General features: G+C 38.5%; 1 protein-coding gene across 2 annotated transcripts; it reads left to right on the top strand.

Annotated features, from left to right (window-relative positions):
- The first annotated feature begins 437 nt into the window (after positions 1–437).
- Positions 438–24,115, top strand: tnpo1 (transportin 1). 2 transcript variants are annotated; one of them, XM_040007326.1, is made up of 25 exons: positions 438–854; positions 968–1,079; positions 2,325–2,400; positions 2,970–3,119; positions 4,198–4,304; positions 9,590–9,723; positions 10,348–10,429; positions 11,220–11,342; positions 13,170–13,288; positions 13,619–13,679; positions 13,901–14,069; positions 14,393–14,545; positions 14,656–14,881; positions 15,071–15,242; positions 15,426–15,512; positions 15,602–15,709; positions 16,050–16,208; positions 16,308–16,395; positions 16,480–16,578; positions 16,661–16,756; positions 18,635–18,710; positions 20,326–20,425; positions 20,518–20,592; positions 20,826–20,964; positions 21,043–24,115. In XM_040007326.1, exons 2-24 carry the CDS (start codon positions 975–977, stop codon positions 20,931–20,933), a joined length of 2,673 nt encoding a protein of 890 aa, XP_039863260.1. In that variant the 5' UTR covers positions 438–854; positions 968–974; the 3' UTR covers positions 20,934–20,964; positions 21,043–24,115. The 2 variants fall into 2 exon arrangements, 1 of the variants encoding a protein (XP_039863260.1); XR_005692538.1 differs by lacking the exons at positions 18,635–18,710; positions 20,826–20,964; positions 21,043–24,115 and having other exon boundaries at positions 442–854.
- Positions 24,116–24,679: the final 564 nt, after the last annotated feature.

Here is a 24,679-nt window from a genome sequence, read left to right as displayed (position 1 = left end):
AAGACGCAGTTCACTGTGTGCTGCCATCTAGTGGAACAAATGGTTCAGAACTACTGTTCTTTCCTTTGAATAGGAACATTTTAAGCAAACATGTAGGCTACTTTCTACATATTATATTGAAAAATAAAGTAATATATTTTACGAAACTGGCGTATGCTTCAGTATTTATGTTTTTTATGTTTTCTTCATTAATTATTAATTCACTGATATTTATAACGGCCTAGGCTACATGTCTTTGTTTGTTTTTTTATTTAACTGCGATTCAAAAATGCCTATTATAACTGATGCTGCTAGCTAAGTTAAAATTACAGGGTAAATGCTGTTGAATTTGTTGGATAAAAAATATAGCCTGAAGATGGAGCTGTTTTCTTGAAATATAAAATGGAAATATGGAAATTTCATAGCCAGTGTCACGATCTGTGCTGCCTTCATGTCCGTTGAAAATCTAGGAAAAGCTTCGGCATTTCCCAGATTTTTCAGTATAGTTTCCCTCTTACAGCGTCTCTTTACCTTCTCTGAGCAAAGGGCAACCTCATATTGTCTTTAATGATAAGACTAAATAGATATATGTAAACATGTTTGGTCCTTCTAGTTATCTTCCTCCTGTAAAAAAGCATCTTTAGTTAGACTATTTAGGCTTAAAAAACTTGTGGCGCACTAGGACCCTCCAGCTCCGTGTCAGCTGACGATGTAGCCAGTTATATGCGACGCCAGACCGTAGCCCGAAGCTTTTTTTCAGCTTGGGTTGGGAGAAAACGGGTCGACTCGCCGTGTAAGGCCCATGTCTGAAAACCCAAACAGACGTTCACATTTCAGCAGAAAGTCGACTGCACAGCACGGCAAAGCCAGAACAGGTAAAAGCCTTTTTTTTCCTATCCGAAATCACTCCGCCTCGTAGGGAGCAGCATTAGTGAGGCGTTCGATGACAAGTCCTCTGTCTGAGCTTATGTTATTTCTTTATCCGCAGCAGCAAGATGGAGTGTGAGTGGAAACCAGACGAGCAAGGACTTCAACAAATTTTACAGCTGCTGAAGGAGTCTCAGTCGCCTGATACGTCCACACAGAGATCCGTCCAGCAAGTATCCTTTTTGAGCCAGATATGGATGATATAATCTGTTAGTGGTTTAATAACAAAACAGACTCAACAGGCTAACGATAGCTAATACTAGCCTGGGTGGTTACAGTTACAAGCAGGTACGCTCGTGCCTTTTTTGTCTCGCTTCCACGCGCTACAAACGGAGCAGGTCGTGCTAACATCATTTGACATTAAAAATGCTATAAATTGTCTTGCTTGGTTCATACAATAAGCAACGGTAGCTTCTAATTGCTCCTCCTGTACACCTTTACCTTGCATATTGCTTCGGCAGAACATCATAATAAAACCTATTTAAAGCCCCGGTATATCATCTGCAACTTAATCCTCAATTAAAGCTAAGCTTACCGGAAACATGCTATGTTACTAATTAAAGTAAACATTCGAATTAGAAATTCTGTGCATAATATAATGATGTAATGGTGATGGTGTTAATTGTGACAGAACTCCCTCCCCCCCCCCCAAAAAAAAAGACATCTGTCCGTGCCTTGCATGCACAGAAGTGTATGCAATGCACGAAATTGCTGGATTTTACTAGTGCAACAGCATCTGAAATCTCCTGTTCTAAAACAGGAGTTTAATGGAGTGGAATAAGAAGCCATCATTATTCAAGCATTTTCGCTGTGACACTTTACTCTATGTCACTTTTCCAAAGGGTGCCAGGGATTATCAAACAAAACCGTATTAAGGTGACCTCTTCCGGCTAGATTAAATGGCAAGCACTAAAGGGTAGGTTTAACATGTAAGTGCTGTATTAGCTTTACTCTGTAGCTCGGGCACTGCATTGTCACACAACACTGTGCTAGTGTTGTGTGACAATGCAGTTGAGGAGCAATCATCTGCTGCTCAGAGCTGCTGGTCCTTACGTTTTTGTCTGGTTTCATGCAGGTCCTTAATAAATTTCTTATGTAACCCTTCATACGGACTGTCTCATTAACTCATAGACTGGCTGCTGTTATAGCCCTAAAGATGCCATCTGCCAGTAGAGTCATGCCAAATGACACATTTATGACCCCCTTACAAGCATACATCCAGTCCACTCACACACACTGACATACGCTCCCATCATTATGCTGTTAGATTAGACCACTCCTCCTCTTTATATGGGGAGGAGGAAAAAAAAATCTGTTTTTGGCTTTATTGTTATTATCAGATTACAGAATGCAGTGATGTTCTTTCAGCCTTTTAACATGCTCTTCGTACATTTGTAACCCTTAACCATTTCTCCCAGAGACTCGAGCAGCTGAATCAGTATCCAGACTTTAACAACTATTTGATATTTGTTTTGACAAAGTTGAAATCGGAAGGTAAGCTGTCCGCCCTTCTCCTTCGCTCTGTCATTTTGTGTCTGTGGTGTGTTCCTAGATCATCTAATAGCACCTGGGCAGCACGGGTGAATGTGAGAGCTGTCGTTTTTATGTAACCGCTTATTGACAGGTCAGCCTGGCCGTGACTTGGGTGACCTGATGGCATCTTTGTTGCAAATGATGTGCCACACAGAATATGGGCCACTCTAATTTTAAAGCTAAATCCTGGCACTGCTCAACTTTTGGCTTGACTGCCTGCACAGCAGATGACCCAAATGTTAAGTGGTGTTAAGACCTTTTCGGTTGCATGACGACCTTAGCTCAGATGCAACAAGCCACAAGTGTTTAAACAAAAAAAATGACCGAATTTATTACTTACCCATTTTAAGCAAACAGTAAAATAGTTTCTGTCCACAATGTTAGTATAAATGTCTGAACATAATTTCTGTAATACTCTGCTTGTGAAAAATGAAAGGAAAGCAATTTAATGTCTGAGTCACCAGCCTTCATTTTGATCACAGCTAGAGTGGAATTTTCACATTTCCTTCCTTGGCCTTTTCTCTCCCAAGATGAACCGACCCGATCCTTGAGCGGGCTGATACTGAAGAACAACGTGAAAGCTCACTATCAGAACTTCCCTAATGGCGTGTCTGATTTCATCAAGAGTGAGTGCCTCCAAAACATCGGAGACTCATCTCCTCTGATTCGGGCCACTGTTGGTAAGTCTCATCCTCTGTCTTCTGATTGTAATGTTGCCCTTAGCATCCATGCATACCTTTTATGTTTAAATGTTTTCTGTTTTTATGTACGTTGCTTTGTTGTTCCTGTAAATAACTTCCTTATTTGTTTAAACTACATGCTGAAATATAAAACCTACAGCTCACTATATTGGGAACATGATCAGCATTCGCAGACAAAGCAGGGAAATAAATGACAATGAATATTTACACAACACCTTATTATTGGTTGTGATGGTTGTATATTATTTACACTAATTAAACCGATGAAACTGATTTGGGATAGTAGCTCATTTATTTTCTTATTTTTAGGGATATGGTTATGTTTTTAGTAGAAAATGAGTCTGCTTTTCTGTGTTGTTTATATTTCTTTATTTATCCAGTGGGCAGAAATCTATGAAAAAACCCTTAGAAATAAACAGCCCTACTCCTGCAGCTCTCCTCTCTCCATTCTTAACCCCTCCCACCAGATTAGCGTGGACACATAGACTTGCTGTCAAAAGCGTGCTATTGCTGACTTTTGACTTCAGGGACTCAAAGTTTGCTCTCTCAGGTTTTCACTGCTGCTTGGCTAATCTGGCCTAACGGACCTGTAACTGGCTCAAGATTGTGAAGCCTGAAAACAGAGCTTAGAGGCGGTGCAGTTATCTCTCAGACCTTGTCAGTTACAGTATGATTGAAGGCTACTGTGAATTTCTTTTTAATCTATTTCTTTTTAATCCAGTGAGAGCAAAGCCCTACACTGGCTTTAAATGCCTGTAAATAGTCTTCCTTAACTCAATAGGCTACTGTATCAGAATGTTAAAGGCCAGCTTTTAAATGCTGGTTTGGTCTCCCAAGCATTCCCTGCTATTATTGCAGAATCTTGATATTAACATTTGCATAATTAGGGGTCATCCTGCTATTTAAGCTAACTTGAAGCTATTTATGTGCTGCATTTCTGTTGCTTCTATTCACATGGATTATAAACAGAAGCGCTTTATAATATTAAATGTCTGTTTCATTATATCCTGTGCATGACTTTGGTTTAATCAACTAACTCAACCCACTCTGATAACAGGCATCCTCATCACTACAATTGCCTCCAAGGGAGAGCTACAAAACTGGCCGGAGCTGTTACCCAAACTCTGCCTGCTGCTGGATTCTGAGGATTATAACACATGTGAAGTGAGGACAAACAAATCAGAAGCTTATAAATTAATTTCTTTTAGGCACTAAGCTGATGTTTGCTGGTGGTGTCACAAATGTGTTGATACGGGTGAAAGATGTGAAAACTATTTCTTAAGGGTTCTACAGATGATGTTTCCTGTAATAATCCACTAACACCGTGTTTCCACAGAAGTGTATGTACTAACCCAATTACAAATGAGCAAACTATATATGAACAGGAAATCACTTAGATCATTTCAAAAGTTCTTAAAAATCTAAAGTTATCTTGTAACACGCTGAACTGAAAATGCATCATACAAATACAATGTGGCTCTAAAATCTTCTGCAGTAATCAAAAATATGAGATTGATTTTAATAAAATGTCTTCTGACAAAACTGACTTGGTTAAGATGGACTCAAATGTTGCAGCTGAGTAGCCATGATGTATTCATGTTTCAGTCACTCTGTAGCACATGAATAGTGCTCCGCAGGAAAGTGTCAAAATTCAACATTTCATTACTAAAAAAAAATCACACAAAGAGTCCCGAACCAGCTTAAAGAATCCAACCTGAAATGCAGTGGGCTCAGCGTTAATATGGCAGCAGCCATTACTTTGCTTGATATGGACATGACGCTAATGTCATTTTGTAATATTATCATCTGCCAACGACTCCGATTTCTTCCTCTTTAATTACCGTGCTTTCAACTCATCAGAAGTTTAACAAAAGTGTGTGTGTGAGTATGAGACTGAGAGGCAGCTTTTTGCCATAGCTGTGTTGGAGATGGGTGGGGAGTGCTGAGATTAAGCGTGCACATATTTCTGACTGTATATTACAGCCCATGTGTGCTGTAATTAAGCATGTTTCCCTGTCTGGGCACACAGACAGTTGTGCGTGTACTGTTTATTTGTTTATTAATTAATTTATTGTGGAAAGAAAAGCTGGCTCAGCTATAAAGCAGCATCTGGATGGTATCCTGCTGGCCAGATGAGCTAAAGACATTCTCACAGCTGGAACAGCCGCTGCAGACTGCAGATTATTCAGCTCTGACTTATTTATTCACTCTCTTTTTTTTTTTGATCATTGTCCAAATATGCTTTAATTTTCAAATCGCCGATAACTACATGCTGTTGGGTCATATTTCATCTTTACAGGCCACCATGATCCACTCTGTTTTTTTTAATATCTTTAATTTTTCTGAATGTTCTGCAGAATAAAACTCAAGTGCTTGTTCTTCTAAATGCTCCATTGCAGCAGCCACGAAAATGACAGTACAGTCGTTTGTTGTGGCTGTTAGATCATCTGATTTGTGTAACCATATTCAAGCTCATATAAACTCCCAGGTCATTAGTATTCTGTCAGCTGGATTTGCCCATGACATCAGAATTAATAAATTAAACGGCATGTTAAAGTGTCGTGGTAAATTCAGCTGTGTCTTAGGGCAATAAAAATACATGCTGACAGGATTATTACTTGTCGATGTGATTTGAAGTAATTTAAGGAATGGGTGTGACATGAAAAATAAATCTCTGTGTAGCACCGCTGCCAGCCTCCTTTGTAAAGCTTGTTCAGAAGCTGAGATCTAGGTCAGGTAGTTACTGCAGACCATCTTGAAGTGTGTGTGTGTGTGTGTGTGTGTGTGTGTGTGTGTGTGTGTGTGTGTGTGTGTGTGTGTGAGTGTGTGTAGAGAGAGGCTTAACACTCAAGCAACCAAATGTAGAAACTCCTTATAAGACCAGCTATGTTTTTTGAAAAGAAGCTTGAGGGTTGGAAAGCTTCTTAATGTTTCTTGTTGTAGATGGTCAAGTTGCTGCACTGTGAATAACTAGGAAGCAAACAAATAATCATTACTATAGCTCTTTCCTCCAAAAGCACAACATTTGATGACCTCCCCTCTAACCTTAATGATGAGTTTTGACACCTCAGTATATATCAATGAAGATGTGGTTTGACAACCATTAGAATAGTTTCCAGGTTTTTCCAAGGTTAGCTGCATCAGAAGAGACCATCCCCACCAACTTCTAGTGCACACCCAGTTATTTTATGTTTATATAAGCAGGCCAAAGTTTGAAATAAAAACCTCAGTGTAGCCAGTCAGAAGAGCTGCTGTCATACATATGTCAGGATGTCAGTGGGTAGTTTGAGCTCTCGTTGGCAGAGTTGAGGCCGATTTGAGGATAACTTCAGAGAACCGTGACCCAGAGCAGCATCTAGCTGTGTGTCTGAGGTAAAATACGATTATTTTACTATTTCAACATCATTGTATATTTGGCTTAGTGCATTTTTTGAGCTACGAACGCAGTTGTTTCCAAATTAAGTGCTCTGAATGGTCAGATCTGTTTATTTCCATGCAAAATATCAGAAAAATCAAGCTTGATTCAGGGGGGGGGAAATGAAGGTTTAAAATTTGTCCTGTGATATTACGCAGTTGGTTTGAAGGGCTGCATGTAAAAATAGGCAAGTTCAAAAAATATTAACACACTAAATATTTGCCCGAATTGTATACATCTGGTGTGTAAAGAGTTTAAGTGTGAGATAGATGGGGGCTATTGGGAAAAGTGAATCAGCTAGTCTAGAGTCCAAGATTTAAATATTGAGCTGAAAATGAGTAAATAAGTACACTTTAAAGGGTCAGTATTTCTTCTTGTTGCTGATGTTGATGTTATTTTTGTTGCTGTAGTATCTGGCACCTTCTTCATTTTAGGAGAGAGCTGTTGGTAGTCTTGATTAGCCATATAGTACTCTTTAAGAACTTAGCATCCACTGCCTCCCCAAAATAATCCACTATTTCTATCAGCATGACTTTGATATCTATTTTGGGAGTATATTTAGTGACTGCCAGTGTACAGTTTCCGATCTGTAATCTACGCTTTGAGAAACGTGTAAATGCATGTTGGCCTTGGGCCATTTGATCAATATATGTTGTGCATTTACAGTATCTGTGCAAGATGATCCTCGTGACTCTCCCAGTGAATCATCCTCCCTCTGATTGCTCAACAGTCCCACGCTGAGACATAATGTCTGCTGACGCTGTGTATAAAGACAAGCTTCTGTATATGGTGAAACTGCAGCATGCTGTTTTTAGCTTTAAATCATCTGTTCTCAAGTAATGATGTCATAGTTTTTGGGGGGGGGGTTTTAAGCTTAGTATGAACATAACAAAACGCGGAAAAATCAAAACACATTCGTTTTGGTAACATAAGGAGCTGCTGCCCTACCAGTGAGTCCTGCCTTTTTTGTGGTTTAAGACGAGTGGTTGCTGGAAGAGCGCCTCGTGTCACCACGCTGTGCTCTTCTCTGCATGCTCTATATAAAGAAACAAGCAGGTGTGTCAGATGCCAAGTTTAATGCTGGTGGACGGCTTAATATAGGTTATGGCTATGTTTTGATTAATGGAGGTTGACAAGTGGCTATAACGGTGTTGATGCCACTCGAAGGGGAAAATGATCACCTATGATAATGCTCTGCCACCTCAGTGCTCATTTGTAGCATTATTCACATTTCAAGGGCAGGATTCTGAAGGAGCCGTTTAGTCGACTACATGTGTATTATTATTTTTCTTCTTTGCCCTGGCTCACAGCCATCTGCGTGACTTGCATTCTCACAGTGAACGACCTTCAGTAGCAGGACTTGAAAGGAAGATTACACTTTAGATACTTGCATATCATTGAAACACTTGCTGGCCACTCCCATTACTTTGCACTTCTCTCTTGACACACACAAATGCCTGTATTATGTTTTGACGTCACTGTGTGCAGCGCTGGAGCACAGTTGTGCGTAATATGAAATATTTGTTTGGGTTCCCACGCAGGTTTGCAACCAGCAATTGCATTATCAGTTAGTCTGGTCATTATTCTTGATTAGTCGTGATGTGTGTTAACATATCATGCCATGCCAGCATTTAAACCCCAGTGATCTTGAATACATATGGATAGGAGGGGAAAAAAGGAAGTCTTTCTTCTAAATAGCTCATTAGTAACCCAGTCATGTTTTTCAACATTAAGATAAATCTGACATTTTGGGGGCTGTCATGAGATTTTTATATCATGGCTTATGTATATCACATCTGTTTATTTATTTATTTATTTATTTGGATTTCCAATTCTTAGCTTAAACAGCAGCATGTCTTATACAATTAAAGGAACTCCCAACTGTCTTCTTTCGTCTGTTTCTAGGTGTCATTAGCAGTTCTCTCAATGTCATCTCCAAATTCCAAAAGGAAATTTCCACTGCCGTCTCCGATTACCTGCTGGCATCAAGATTCAGTCTGATGAAAGAAATGCCTTTTTCCCCCTTCATAAATTTCCTTTGTCCCTTCTTGTTTGTGACCTTGATTTAACCTTAGCCTCCTCGTCTTGTGTCACCCCTGTGGTTCTGAGCATATTTTTTCCCCCCCCCCCCCCCCCCTTTTTTTTTTTTTTTTTTTCTCTTGTGGAGATGGCTCTGTATCTGTCCTCTAAAAGGAATGCCGACATGGGAGTGGTTTCCATAGAAACACATTTCAGACAGCGTTGGTGTCAGTGCTGTGCCGTTTCTTGTATCTGCCTCTCAGGCTGCAATGTTTTTATTTATTTATTTATTTATTTTTGTGAGAGAGACTGAAGTCTGCAGCATATCGTGAGCATGCATACTAACCATCTGTCAAGCAGCTTATATTAGTGTGTGTGTGTGTGTGTGTGTGTGTGTGTGTGTGTGCCAACTGTTTGAAGGTTATTAGAGCAGAAGTGGATGAATCCTATTGAACATCATGGATGAGAAGGTGGAATGTATTATTTAGTGCTTTCACTGTGCAAATACTAGCACTATGATCCTCCATGTCTCATATGTTACAGAGCTTATACACAGTATGTGGATTTATAGAACCAGGGTGATTTTGTTTTGGGCTTGGGTTTAAATATGCGTGATTGTAATATGACTATAGTGTACCATAAGGGCAATTTATTTATTTCACTGTGTGGAGAATGGCCTCTTACATTGTACCTGTCATATTTGGCTCTTAAGCATGTAAAGCCTTTGGCTCTTATGCGTGCTTCCGATTGCAGACTTTATTCTTACTATGCAATGAAGCAAATTATGTTATTATACAGTAAATGTTGCCTCAATGTTAGATGAGAATCAGGCAAATAAGACCAGTTCCAAACATGTTTTATTCCTACTCTCTACTTCAGTGTCTCAGTATTTTGGGGTTAACTTCCTGATAAATTATCAGAAAAATTAAATCTTCCATCATGTCTCTTTCTTTCTCATTGTTTACTTTGCTGTCTTTTCCTTATGCCATTTTTTTTCTTTTTTCTTTGTTTTCAGGGAGCTTTCGGAGCTCTTCAGAAGATCTGCGAGGACTCTGCTGAGATCCTGGACAGTGACATGCTGGACCGTCCTCTGAACATCATGATCCCCAAGTTCTTGCAGTTTTTCAAACACAGCAGTCCTAAGATTAGGTATCATAATACTTCTTTTTTTCCAATTTTGCTGACTGAAGTTGACTTTAAGTTACACTGTCCTTTGAACCTTTCACTTACACATGGATGTTTTATTATTTGAAATGACCTAGTCTGTTACACTCTTTTAGAATGGGCATTGCATTTAAATTGTCTGTGAATGCTGTTTATTATACCTGTTTAGTGACGGTGCATACTTTTCAGTTAAAACTACTTTAAGCAAATGAAGATGGTTCCTTTCCTCCTCAGTAATTTAAAATTGATGAAAAACTTATACTGGGACTTACTTGACATTCCAGCTGATATCAGCTGGTGTACCAAAACTGTGTGACTTTGTGTCTTGCCTGAACTATTCTCCATTTGTTGGATACAATAAAATGTCTAGTCTAAATCTGAATACACAGCCAGTATGTACATTTTCAGTCTGTCTTATGTTTCTTAGAGACGACACACAACGAGTGTCTGTTGCAGTGTAAAACTCCTGTAGAGAGAGAGGTTTCTCATATTTGGAGGTTAGATTGGAGGAGATGGGGCAAATAATAATACAGAGGCTACATTCACAGTGTGCAACATGTGAGGAAAACATGTCGGTGTGACTCTAATGTGGTTGTTACTCTGTTGCAGGTCTCATGCCATTGCCTGCGTCAATCAGTTCATCATCAGCAGGACTCAGGCTCTTATGCTTCACATCGATCCTTTCATTGAGGCAAGTCAGACTCTAATGCTCCTTTATATTATCTATTATGCTTTGTTTTTGTTTGTTTTTTTGTTTTTTTTAAAGTGTATCTATATGCAAAACAAATCATTGGCCCCAAAAGAAAGAAACAGAAGCTACTATAGGGTCACTTCAATAAGGAGAGCTATTCCTCTGACAGTTTGGGATTTCCCTCTCCAGTTTGTGGCTTTCTGCAATCGGTCGCCGCATATGCCAAGCCTCATGCAAATTATATTATGTTTAGGGCTTGGGAGAAGAGATTAATAATAAGAAAATTGAAGTCAGATATTTGGCAATAGCAAGAGGCTGAAGCACAAAAAAACTGAATAGTTAGTAGCAATTAATAGTTTAAAAGTGTAATAAATGAGCTAAAGCCGTCATAAATCGAACAGCTATGACTTTATGTCCGAAACATTTGTGTACTGTGCTGAAGACAACTCAACTGAAGTCAAGCTGGGGCTGAGCTGTACCTTTCTGTAATGCCAGTTTGTACCGTAAGATGGTGCAGCACCTCAATGTATGTCTTCCTTTGTTATGTCTTTTAAAGATATGGGGTATATATTTAACATTTTGATATAGTAAACAGGACATTTAAAGCAAATGGCTACAGATTATACATACAGCAAATCGCAGAACTGTGTACATTCACAAACATCTAAAACACTGGTACATTATCTGTAATGTTCTGCATTACTGTATTGACTATTCCCCTCTCAATCATATTTATTATGTTATTGCCAACAGTGGTATTAACTTTAAGCTGTCGTCCTGCCCTCTGTAGAATCTCTTTGCACTGGCAACAGATGATGAGCCAGAAGTGAGGAAGAATGTTTGTAGAGCTCTTGTTATGTTGCTTGAGGTTCGCCTCGATCGTCTCCTGCCACACATGCATAACATCATAGAGGTGAGTGTATTGTAAAGATGAAGAATGACTATATTAACTAAAAGGGAGGCGCCTAAAAGCTGATAATCGGGGAATCGGTGCAGTATTGAAATGGGTTTTCAAGGTTTAGAGAGGTGGTATAATTCTAGATTCTCCCTGTGTTCTGCAGTGTTTTTTCAATAGCATTTGGGGAAGGCAGGCACCTCAGACAAAATACTACTATGTCAGAGAGCAGGCCAACTTTAGCCTCCACACAGCTCCCTCTACAGTCTTTGAATTATATTAAGTCAGCATTTCAGGTGGTCAAATGTCAAGCTTGACAGAACATTTTTGGATTATATAGTAACATAAATGGACTATCATTTATTTGGCACTTACTATAGTCCATTTAACCATTGAATGTGCATTGCAGCACAAGCCATGTTTATACACACACACACACACACGCACACACACACACACACACACACACACACACACACACACACACACACAGTCATACAGCACCTTTTTATACATATACTTAAAACACTTTACCCAAAGCCCTTTTGGCATGCATACCTGAAGAGCCAGGATTGAATCACTTACTTTAGTGAGTCAGCTAGTGGAGAAGCCACAACCACCCCAATGTATTCATGTAAAAAGGAAATGGGGGGGGAAAAAATAACAGTGTGCTCTTCAAAATGAAACTTGCATGTTAGATACTTAAAAATCATGTAGCTTGTTGTTAAATGTAGGGTGTTCTTTTTTTCTTCTTTTTTTTTTTTTTTTCAATAAACCTCAGGAGTGTGGATAAATATGACATTTTGAAATGGAAAATGTGCATGAACCCTGAGTAAATATGACATAAACCTCTATTAATAACACAGCAGTAAGCAACTCTGTTGTACTGGAGGTCGTTTTATGTCATTCTGATGAACATGGCCGAATAAAGTAGGGCTGTGTTTTGTTTTGTTTTTTGTTTGTTTGTTTTAATTTATTTTTTCCCCCTAATTTTGCAAACATGACTTTGCTGAATAATTATTTGTTTGCCCACTAAATCTATAAAATGATAGTTTCTCATAAAAAGTTATTGCTTACTCTTTATCAGCCCATTTGCTTTTCTCTGATGGGTTTGGTTTAAACAATAGACATGCACGGGTAGTTTTTAGTTGTTAGTTTAGTTGTTTTTAGTTACTGGCTTCACTTTCTTTACTCATGTATTAAAATACAAACACTTTTTGTGAATTTATCATTTTATTATTTTTATATTCATTATATCATAGTAGTCAGATTTTCAAAAGCACCAAACAAACAAATTAGAAATACTTTTTCTTTCTTCTTCTTCCTTGTGAGCTATTCATTATAGAAGACAAAGTAACCAGTTACAGTTACTCACATCACTGCTTGATTTAGACTCTTGCAAATCTTTGGCCCTTATAAAACATATATGCAACGTGTACTGAACTCATGAACATTAAAGATGAGGACAATTCACAGGCACGCACTGATGTACTATAATGTTGTGGTTCGTTTTTAGATCAGCTCATACACTTATATTATCTGTGAGGTAAAAATTATTTCCAAAAGCTGTATAGATGTTGATGACCCTGGTACTATAAGAATTTATGTAGTAAGTTTGATATAGATTGATCAATGCCTCTAAGAGGAGTTGGGGAACAGACAAACATACACCATGGTCATTATAATAAGACAAGAATGAAATGAACTATTCTCTGAACAGATAGTTGAACCTGCGTCGCAGGTTTTAGATTTGGTTGCATTCCTTCCTTTGGGATGAAATATTCAGATTTGTACGTGAAAATGTTTTTGTTTATTTGTATGTTTTGTTTTGTTTTTTAAATTCAGTACATGCTACAGAGGACTCAGGACCATGACGAGAATGTTGCCTTAGAGGCCTGTGAGTTCTGGCTGACACTGGCCGAGCAGCCGGTGTGTAAGGAAGTGCTGTGTGGCCACCTCTCCCAGTAAGAAAATACACACACACACACACACACACACACACACACACACACACACACACACACAGAGCCAGATGTAATGTACAGACTTATGCTGGTTTTGAAAGTAGATGATTCATAGCAGCCTTGGCAGCAAGTCAGCGAAGACCTTGTACTAGGGTGTTATTTTTCCTCACCTCACGGTGGCTGATTAAGAGTTGACCTCAGGTTTAACATCTGTCACCAAATTGTCACATTAAACTGTGTCCACAGCAGGGACCAAATGTGAGTAATTGCCTGTGAGTTCTGCCCTAACCTTGCCCTTTGTTCTCATCATTTTTCCCGCCGCTGCTCCAGGCTCACTCCGGTGCTTGTCAACGGGATGAAGTACTCTGAGATTGACATCATTCTGCTCAAGGTCAGTTTGTACTGCCTAATATGTTTACGTGAAGGTACAATGATAAACTGCTCCAGGAGTCAAGCTGACGTGCAGTTAAGTTGTTTGTGATGTACAAACAAATTAGAGTTGTATACATTTTACAAGACAAAATGCATGGCTAATTTCTGGTTTCAGCTGACTGAACTCTCATGCTAATGCCTACACGCTGAAGAATTTTTATACCATACGTTCATTTTCAGGGAGACATTGAAGAGGATGAGGCCATTCCAGACAACGAGCAAGACATCAGACCACGCTTCCATCGCTCCCGCACTGTTGCCCAACAGCATGAGGGTGATGGAATTGAGGATGAGGAGGATGAAGATGACGAACTAGATGATGATGATACTATCTCTGACTGGAACCTGCGTGAGTTCAGTGCATATCTAAATTGAACTGTCTAGATTGCTCTGCGATGGTTGTTTCAAAATAATTCATAGTGGCTCTTTATCCATGAACTCCACTGAAAGGAGCCCTGCATTGTCTTGTAGTCCAAACGGCTAATAGAGAAGAGGAAGGTCTCATTTTTCTTAGGTTTTATGTAACTTTATAATCAGTAGAACAAAAATGCCACATCGTGCACCTTTTAACAGTCCCAAAAAGCAGATGGTGTACTAATTATCTTCTGCTTGTTTGTATTATGCTTGTTACATCTGTATGATCTTTGTTTCTGTGTATGTGTGTGCTGTTAGGCAAGTGTTCAGCAGCAGCGCTCGACGTGTTGGCCAACGTGTTCAGGGAAGATCTGTTGATGCACATCCTGCCTCTTCTCAAAGAGCTGCTTTTCCATCCAGAGTGGGTAGTTAAAGAGTCTGGAATCCTAGTGCTGGGGGCTATAGCTGAAGGTAAGAAGGGGGAAATGAAGAGAAATTGAAGAGAGGGAGGTCCCTCTTTGAATATAAAATCAGAAGAAGCACCACTTTGAAACAATACTTTTGTTATCCTTTTTCTCCAGGCTGCATGCAAGGAATGATCCCATACCTGCCTGAGCTCATCCCTCATCTCATCCAGTGTTTGTCTGACAAGAAAGCCCTGGTGCGTTCTATCACCTGTTGGACACTGAGCCGCTATGCACACTGGGTTGTCAGCCAGCCTCCGGATGTTTACCTGAAGCCTTTAATGACAGAGCTTCTCAAACGCATTTTGGATAGCAACAAGCGTGTGCAGGAGGCTGCTTGCAGGTGAGTGAGATGATAAAACCATGTCTCTCATTTTACAGCACATTAACTCTGACTTTTTTTCTTTTTTTTTTTTTTTTTTGCATCGGTGTTTCCCACATATTCCCCTGAAGGATTCAGGTGCATCCAAATTTCAGAGTAGTTACTTTCACACATTGCTTTAACCCCCCATTTTTAATCTTTCCCTGCCAGTGCCTTTGCCACTTTGGAGGAGGAGGCTTGTACAGAGCTGGTGCCCTACCTGGCATTCATCCTGGACACACTGGTGTTTGCTTTCAGCAAGTACCAACATAAAAATCTGCTAATTCTTTATGACGCAATAGGAACACTTGCAGATTCAGTGGGCCACCATCTCAATAAACCGGTATGCAAAACAGAAGCATTTGCTGGATTTCACTTCACATTTCTATGCAAATCTAACATTAATACTGCTGTTGTCATGTACTTATTTTTGTAAAATATCAAAAAAGCTGTATTTGTTTGAATGTAAAATAGAATACATTGGCAGCCATTGTTATCAGTGCATTCAATGTGTGATATGTATTAGGAGTACATCCAGATGTTGATGCCACCCTTGATCCAGAAATGGAACCAACTAAAAGATGAAGACAAAGATCTTTTCCCTTTGTTAGAAGTGAGTTTCTCATGCACACTTAAAGGTGCCAAATTTTTGCATAATATCCATGATTTTTGTATCTAACCCACAATTCCTACCTTCCTCAGTGTCTGTCATCTGTAGCCACAGCACTGCAGAGTGGCTTCCTGCCCTACTGTGAGCCCGTGTACCAACGCTGTGTCAACCTCGTTCAAAAGACCCTTGCTCAGTCCATGGTGAGAATGTCTAGAATGGACAACTTAAAGACTTTCTGTGCATTTTCTATTATCTATTTATACAAAATGAAAACATTTAAACCTGCTGGAGACTCTGCGTAGTCAAGTGGAACTCGATGTAAAGCAAAACAACAACAAAAATGGTGATTTTTTGTTTTTATTTTTAAGTTAACAATCTGTTAGTATTGTTTACAATTTGCTGCACTGGCCCCAAGTGGTAAACAAGGTATTTAGTGGACGTTTAACCACTACCACAGTGGGGTGGATCCATAGATGGAAGCCATATAACTTATTATTTAATATTTATTACTGTTAAATTAAGTCATGTTATATTTTCTAGCTTCATCAGTCCCAACCAGAACAGTATGAGGCCCCTGACAAAGACTTCATGATTGTGGCTTTGGATCTTCTTAGTGGACTGGCAGAAGGATTGGGAGGCACCATTGAGCAGCTGGTGGCTCGTAGCAATATCCTCACCCTCATGTACCAGTGCATGCAGGTAAGGCCCTGTAAAAGTATTTAACATGAAAAAAACAAACAAACGTAAACTGACTTGCATGTCTCACCTTGTGCTCTCTTTTTTTCTCTAACTGTTCAGGACAAAATGCCAGAAGTTCGTCAGAGTTCATTTGCTCTGCTAGGGGATCTCACCAAGGCTTGTTTCCAGCATGTCAAACCATGCATCGGTACGTTCGGTGTGCTTGACTCTGAAGCACCAGTGACAATAAATTCCAAGTCATTTTCTAAGATATTAATTTTCCTCCTTTCAGCTGATTTCATGCCCATACTGGGTACAAATTTAAACCCAGAGTTAATATCAGTGTGCAACAATGCAACATGGGCAATTGGAGAGATATCTATACAAATGGGTGAGTGCCTTTCTTTTAAGACTATGTACAGTGACACATTTAAAATCTGAATTAACTTAAGTTCTTATACCTACACCCTTAGGGCCTGAAATGCAACCATACATTGCGATGGTGCTGCACCAACTGGTGGAGATCATTAACAGGCCCAATACCCCAAAGACACTACTGGAGAACACAGGTACCACTCGGTGGTAGTGCTGAGCCCGTCAGCCAGCCAGGTTGCCACACACACACACACAAACACAGAGAGAGGGAGGTGTATACACTTATACACACACTCACTCACTCAGGTCCACTTAGCCAGGATTAACTATACTTATTAGACTGCGTGTCTTTCCCTTTTAATTTCAGCCTTTCCCAAGGTATGAGCCTTACTAGTTTTGCTTGTTTCACCAAAGTATGCTGAATATTTCAGGTATTGATTTGCAGCCTGGCACAGTGGCCTGTAAGTTGAAATAAAATTAAAATGAAGCCTTGAGCGAGCCCTGGTGTGAAATTCTTAACACTCTTCAACTGAGCAAACCGTGTAAGAGCCCTGCCTTGGAATGAACTAATGTCGACTGACTTTGCTCTATGAGGTGAAGTACAATATTGTAATGAAACCAAATGCAAAGCTTACACAGAATTATAGATAGATGACTGCATAGCCTCACATAGTTACTGATCAGCTAAACAACTAATCCCAAATGACACCTAAACTGACTAAAAGTAGGGCACCTAGCTGAGATTATTTTTAGGTTGCACACTCTACTCTTGTTTGAACCAAATGCATTGGAGATTTGAATTGGATGAGTCAAGTGAACATTGCATCAAAATTATGCATGCAAGGGTGAAGTGTGACCTGCCAAAATAAAAGGAAATAAAACTAGGGACTCTATAGATGTGTTCCTGTTTGTTTGCTGTCAGTTTATTTGTTGCTTTTATTTACTGTTCTTTAAATGTGGATGCATATCTGCCAATAGATGTTAAATGTTGTTAAGAATGGCCAATGTTTGATGCAGGATACATGATAATCAATAACCATGTCTTAACAATTGGGCATCATACAACTTCAGTTTTTGAAGTATCAGATCATTAACCTTTCCATTAACAGTTTCTTGCATGTTATCGATCTATAAATTGACAACGCCACAGTGAATCAAACCTTAGCAAACACAGCCATGTGTAAATTCCGTTAACATGGATGTTTCCATGAGAGCCAGCGTACCACTGGAACTATTTTTAAACTAGGTCACATAATACCACAGTTTAAGGTGGCTGTAAATTCTCGGCTCGCACAGCGGCACTCTTCAGTTTGCCTCTAATCAGCTGATCCTGCACTGAACTCTACTCTAATGAGCATACCATCTGCTTTCTGCATGTGTCATTGGACTGTTCATAAATGCCTGTTTGTTAATGAGAATGTTGCATAGTTTTGTGTCTTCTTAAACTTAGGTCCTCCCTCCTCTCTGCCTCATAAGAACCTGCTGTGCTGGATACTAGTCTCCCTCCATGTAGTTGGCTTGGAGTAATCTGTCATTTCTTTTCTAAAAGAAAAACAAAACAAAAAACATTTCTGTTTCTTATGAAAATTAACATTTGTGAGTTTAAGGGAGAAATCGCTAAGAGGGGGAAAAAAAAATCCCACTGAACTGCTCTTGTTTTACGCCATACATGCTACACCTTTTATTAGCATGTGTCTTGGCACGTACAGTTTCATCAAATTGATCAATTAAATAGCTTTTTTTTTTTTTTTTAAATCCATGTAATTCCTGGAAGCAGATGCCATTGTTTGCCTTTTCTATGAATGTCCTGTCAGAGTTGTCAATGTGTTCTCCCTTAAACGTGTTGTATGTCTTTTTTTAGAGTGTCATATTTTTACATTCCTCCCTTTTGACTTGAAGGGGCAGTAATAATCAACGCTAGTGAAATCTTCTGTTTATTATCATACACAGATTCTGTTGATTTCTGTCTCTGAGTTGTTTGTTTTTTCTTTATTTTTTTCTCCTCCCCCCTCCTCATTGCTCATGTCTTGGTTGGCGTTTGGTGGTGTGTAACCGTGATTGCGTTACCTTAGCAATAACAATTGGTCGTCTTGGTTACGTTTGTCCTCAAGAGGTGGCACCCATGCTACAGCAGTTTATAAGACCCTGGTGTGTATTATTCAATCTTTTATTTAATTCATCTTCTCTCTGCTTTCCTCTGATCTTCTCGTCTGTCGCCTGTTCTTCCCTTTTTCTCCCCTGTAGCTCTCCTCCTCTTCCCCTCCTCACTCTCCTTTCTCAAAAGCGTTTTGGGTTTTTTTTTTTTTTTTTTTTTTTTTTTTTTCCTTTTTTTTTTCAGTTTTTTTTTTTTTTTTTTTTTTGTTTGGTTTTTTTCCTATCAGTTTGTAATCATTGCCAACCGTGTGACTAACCCTGTCCTCTTTTAGGTCCTACTTGTGATTTGTTTTTGCCTCAGTAGCACCTTCATGTGTTTTTTATACATTAATTTGTTTAATTTCTAGTTTTTTTTGTCATTGTAAACTGTCGCTAACAACCTAAAAGATGCATGGGATCAGATTTTTTTTTTGTCACATGCCTGCTGGTTCAACAACAGAGAAAGGATGCAGTCTTTTAATGAGAAAGAGCATTCTTAAATTCCTTTCTCATTTAGTAGTCACCCAGCTGCATGTGCCTGTCCCAAAACGACCCCAAACCTTCTTTAGTAGATCTTCGAAAACAAAACAAAAAAGTAATGTTATATTCAAGGTGCTATAGATGAGGTTTTGCTGAACACACTGCTCAAAGACATCAGTGAAGATATTAGAAGAGTTTCTGAGTTTTAAATATTTTAAAATGCTTGATTTGTTTTACTTGAATCTCTTTTGTGTGCATGCTTCATGTGTTGTTGTAAATCGGGAAACAATTTCATATTTAGATAAATGTGCAAAGTGATCAAAAAGTTCTGTGGCTTTAAAAAAAACCAAACAAATCATGGCAAACTTGACCAATCGCCTCTTCAGCATTGCTTCCTGGTGCACCTCTAGAAAGCTTTCAAGAGCTGCTGATCCTTTAAATCATTCCGTTTATGCTCTTTTTCTTTTCTTGTCTTTTTTCACTTGCACACGTGCAATGACTCATAGATCTCCTTGGTGAAATGAAAAAAGTAGGGAAAGTTATCTTTTAAAGAGATATATTTCAGTCATTATCAATTTTTTTTTAAACTCTTCCTGATCAGTCTGAGTGGAGAACCAACAGGCTTACAAAGGTTTTAAGCATCATTGCAACAGTTCCCAGTGACTTATGTGTACGACAGCTGCACCGCGCTTCACTTTACCATACATTACTGTGCAAATGTCAGGAAAATATGCTAGCATTGATTAAAAGTGCAGGTTTGGAGGTGTCAGCAGTGTTACTGGAAGCAGTTCAGAGGCATACAAGGAAAAAACACTGAAGTTGAACCTTGATCAGATGCAAATTGGGAGTGGTTCTTCATTTTTGTGGGTTAGTTGTTGCAGGACATTTTGATCACATTTGAAAAATGTAATTTGTCTTTAGAGTATATGAAGAAAAGGATTGATAATGAAAACACATTTGTGTCAAAGGAGGTAATTGGCTTCATTTAAAGTTGGTTTTATAAACATGCATGTCAGTTTAGTAACATGTACTGAATGCATCCGAGTTTCTGTACTAGTTATTCATAGTTGCAGATTTATGCTGGTTTCTGTTGTTGCTCGAGTATTCTTAAGATAAGCGTGGTGTTAAATGTGGCCGTCCCTGTTGTCAGGTGCACCTGTCTGCGAAATATAAGGGACAACGAGGAGAAGGATTCCGCATTCAGAGGAATTTGCACTATGATTAGTGTAAATCCAGGAGGTGTAGTGCAGGTGAGATGCAGTAGAGAGATGACTGTGTGGCCACTTTGTTTTTAATAACTCTGGAAGCTGAAGCATCGCCTTATTTATTTTCTCTGGAACAGGATTTTATATTCTTCTGTGATGCAGTGGCTTCCTGGGTCAATCCAAAGGATGACCTCAGAGACATGTTCTATAAGGTAAAAGCTGAAAAACACTAACAATAAAAACCGCTGAATAAATTCTGTCAGTTTTGCCTGGTTTGAGAATTTGCACTCAGGGTTTAACCCATTTATTGCTTATCAACAGTTATTGCTGCTCCCTAGTGACCAAATTCAGGAATGGCAGCTTTTGCAGTTGACACTTTAAAATGCACAGGATTTATTTTGAAAAGCACTCCTCAGTATAAACATCTCGTGGTGTTTAATTTCAGATCCTTCATGGGTTTAAGAACCAGGTGGGAGACGACAACTGGAGACGCTTCGCAGATCAGTTTCCAATGCCACTGAAGGAACGGTTGGCAACCTTTTATGGGGTGTAACTGTTTCCACAGCACGTGCCTCATCGTTGGGGTTGGTACCACTCTGAAAATAATTTTTATTATTTAACCCAAAATGTTGTATTCTAATCAGGGTTTTCTCTATATACAGGTCATTCACTATGGGAGACAATATCGGGAACCATCCCAGGGAGCATGTTACCCTTTACTGGGGGGAAGGATCTGCCTGCTGAGGGAAGGGGAAGGGGTGCTGACCCCCCTCCTTGACCTGGTGGATGGGGTGGGAGGGAGATGATAGCTACAGTTCTCAGTGCCCCTATGCACAGACAAAGGGGCAAAAGGGACTGGCAGGATAACCTTATCACTGGAGGAAAATTCATCTAATCATATCTGAATCAGAAGTTGTAGTTTGTTGGGGGTTTTTTGTTTTGTTTTTTGTTTTGTTTTGTTTTTTTTGCTTTTTCCTCTCCATTTATTCTCCAAACATCTTGTTTTCTGGACTACTGAGAAGAAATGAATGTGGAAAAAATTGAGAAATCTTTACAAAACCCTGTACTTTTTGTTAGACAAGGAGAAATGTAGGTCTTCTGCTCAGATATGCGTTTATAAGGGTAAACGAGAAGTATTATGAAGTAAAGCTGAAGGTTCTTTGAGACACATTTCCTGTAAGTACAGAGATGGTTTAAAGTTCCTACAGAAAAAGCTGTTTTGTCACAAGGGAGCACATAGTTTTTGTTTTTTAAATGAGCAGCTTTTCTGAAAATGGGTAGCATGTGTATATCATTGTGGAAAAGCTGTAGTGAAATGTGTTGACAGCTGTTGTTGAGCTTTGATAAGGTTCTTTTTTTGGGTCTTGTATTTACAGTACTCATGTTTTCTTCTACTGGAGATTTACGGCAATCAGCTGTAATGTAGCATGACGGGCTTTACACACACTGACTTAGGAAAATGTGTAAAATCTTGGCTGTGGCGTGATGTCCGAGTGAATCATTGTTTGGTCTTGTGGCGTGAATGTGACATGGACATCTATCTGCAGGCATATCAAAGCTTTAGATGCTTACTTTATCCTTTTATATTGTCTGAGCCTCGGAAAGGACAAATGAAGGAGAAGCATGCAGGATAACAAGATCCTGTTTGCTGATTATTGTGTCATTGTGTTTTGGACGTAAATATCACAATGGCACAAATACTGTCTCAGTGGTTTGGTTTTTGCTTTTTTTCTTTTGATTTTTTTTTTTGTGACTTTGGTTGTCAGAACCATATAAACCATCAAATCAATGTTAACTATGTTAATTTCTCAATGTACTGATGTTTTTGTTATTGGTTGTTGGAATTTTTGTGCTAAAAGCATGATCTTGAGGATGACTTTCTAATGTTTTGGGTGGTTGTCACTGTGGGGTACTTTCATCTTTTGCATGTTGGTGGCCCCTTACACCCCAACTTAAAGTGGGAAGGTTGCAGGAGCTTCAATCAAGTTTTGGTTTTTATTTTTTTATATAGCAACCATTTATGTTCAGCATCACTGTGACTTTTAAAGACTTCACAGTAATCTTGCTAGAGTGTTCTCTTCTTCACCTTTCACCTATAGTTGGATATGTAGATTTTAAATACTGTGAAATTACATGTTGTTGTCTTCTTGTGTTGCAGTGTTATGTGTGTTTTTTTTTTTTTTTTTTTTTAATTAAAAATCTATATGTTTAAGTTGCAGATGGCCTGAATGTATTCCATGATGGATTTTTATTTTATTTTTTTTATATTATTGTTTTGTTTAATTTTAATTTTATATGCCCATCCATTCTTCCTCTGCTGGCCAGAGTAATAATTGCAGTATTTAAATCCTTTGTGATGCACCTAAAATGTACTTACTTACTTACCTACTTACTTAGCAAGTGCTTAAAATGAATGATGTAGCCAAACACTTTAGAATATGACCTGACAGGTCGTTGAGCATTGCTGCTAAAATGTGTGGACCTTAATGCATTAAGCATCTTGATCCAATTGGGATATTAGAGTGTAGAAGTAGTTTAATGTGTTAGCTCAACTGCCACATTAAGAAATGTATTACTAATCTTAGATTAAACATTTTTTGAGGACATACACGGTGAATGCAGGTTATAATGCATCATGGAATACAGAGGCAAATACTCGTATGTGTCACATCATTATGTGTTTAGAAGTGATTTTTGTCTTGTCACATTCCAGCTGTTTGGCTTGCAAAAATATGAAGTAATCGCAGCTTGACGGGGTGGATGTGCACACACTTCTGTTCTTTCTTCAAAAGATAGTAGTTCTACAAAACACACAACAATCCCAATTACTACTGTGCTATAATTTTGACGTAACTGCTGCTATACATTGTACTTGTTTCACTATATGAATATGTTTTTGTGTTAACCTCAGGTTGTGTGTGTGTGTGTGTGTGTGTGTGTGTTTGTTTCTATTTGGGTTTTTGTTTTTTTTGTTTTGTTTTTTTAATCTATTTCCTCATGTCTCCACCTTTCCACATCTCTTCAAACAAGAAAGATTGGTTTAAAAAGCCACCCCATCATCAATGGGTGTTATTTCACATTAGCATTAATACATGCAACACTGCTAGCTGAACAGTGGGATTACAGTTGGAAACCAGGAAGTAGGAACGATTCCTACTTCTACATCCTTATTGTCAAACGTGATTGTTATCAGGCTTAGGTAAATGGTGTAATCTCTGCACAATGCCTTTAATGCAAATACTTTGAGGATTTTTGCTGGGGTTTTGCAATAGAAGTACAGTACACTGTATGTAGAGATGCAGGTGAAAGCTGATTTAAAAGCAATTGCATACGTTGAAAACTCTGCAAATATAGGTTTGACTTTATGAAGCTTTATTGAAAAATTTGTATTTTATAAAGCACCCATCAATATTAAGGAATGTCTAGTCAAGGAGCTCTAGTAGTCTACAGTTTAATTAGCCTTTAAACTTGATTAGATTATCTGCCTTCATCCTTTTGCTAATGAAAGTGAAAACATCATTCTCATAGACATGTTTTGATTTTTCTTCTTTTTTTTTTATAAGCTGCTGAATTTTAAAAATAAGTAATACTTTTGGGGCCACCAAATATTTTGGATCATGCAAAGACTCTATATTGTACTGTAGTAATTTTGTAATATTTGTAAGATGATATAGTGGGTGTGACTGGTTACCATTGCTTGAATCTGTACATTGTTCCAATAAATTGTTTACATTATTGTGGGCCTTTATCATGTATTTTCTCCAAGTCTTTTTTTTCTTTTTTTTTTTTCTTTTCTTTGCAATGTCACTGGTACTTTATCAGGCTTTGTGAAATTTGAATTACACAAATAGCAGACTCTGTCCACTGTGCCGACTGTAAATGGGCCTTTAAATACAATATTTATTTATTTATAAAGCACTTTAAAACGGCCACAGCAGATGTAAAGTGGTTGTACACAAAAGTGAATAAGTAGAGTGAAAGCAATCATTTACAAAAACGACTATCGTACAATAAAAACAAGTAAGATCAATGTCTCACACTGGGTCGAAGGCCAGGCAGTATACAGGTGTTTAAGACAAGATTTAAAAATTAACAATGTAACTGTCTAACGTGGAAAGACGACTTATTCCAAAACCTAGATGCTTGTTGCCCAACAGATGATTAGTTGCAAAACCTTGAAAAGTGACATACTGCTAAATCTATAAATCAGTTTAAATAAATGTAAAGGCTTATTCATAGACTTGGTGTTGGAAGACCTTTTCTTATGCTTTAAATAAACCACAACCGTAACAAGAGTAT

Source organism: Simochromis diagramma, unplaced genomic scaffold, assembly GCF_900408965.1.
Source record: "Simochromis diagramma unplaced genomic scaffold, fSimDia1.1 OVJJ01000682.1, whole genome shotgun sequence".
Taxonomy (NCBI): Eukaryota; Metazoa; Chordata; class Actinopteri; order Cichliformes; family Cichlidae; genus Simochromis; species Simochromis diagramma.
Note: the sequence above shows the minus strand (reverse complement) of the source record. Positions and strands in the feature narration are given on the sequence as shown.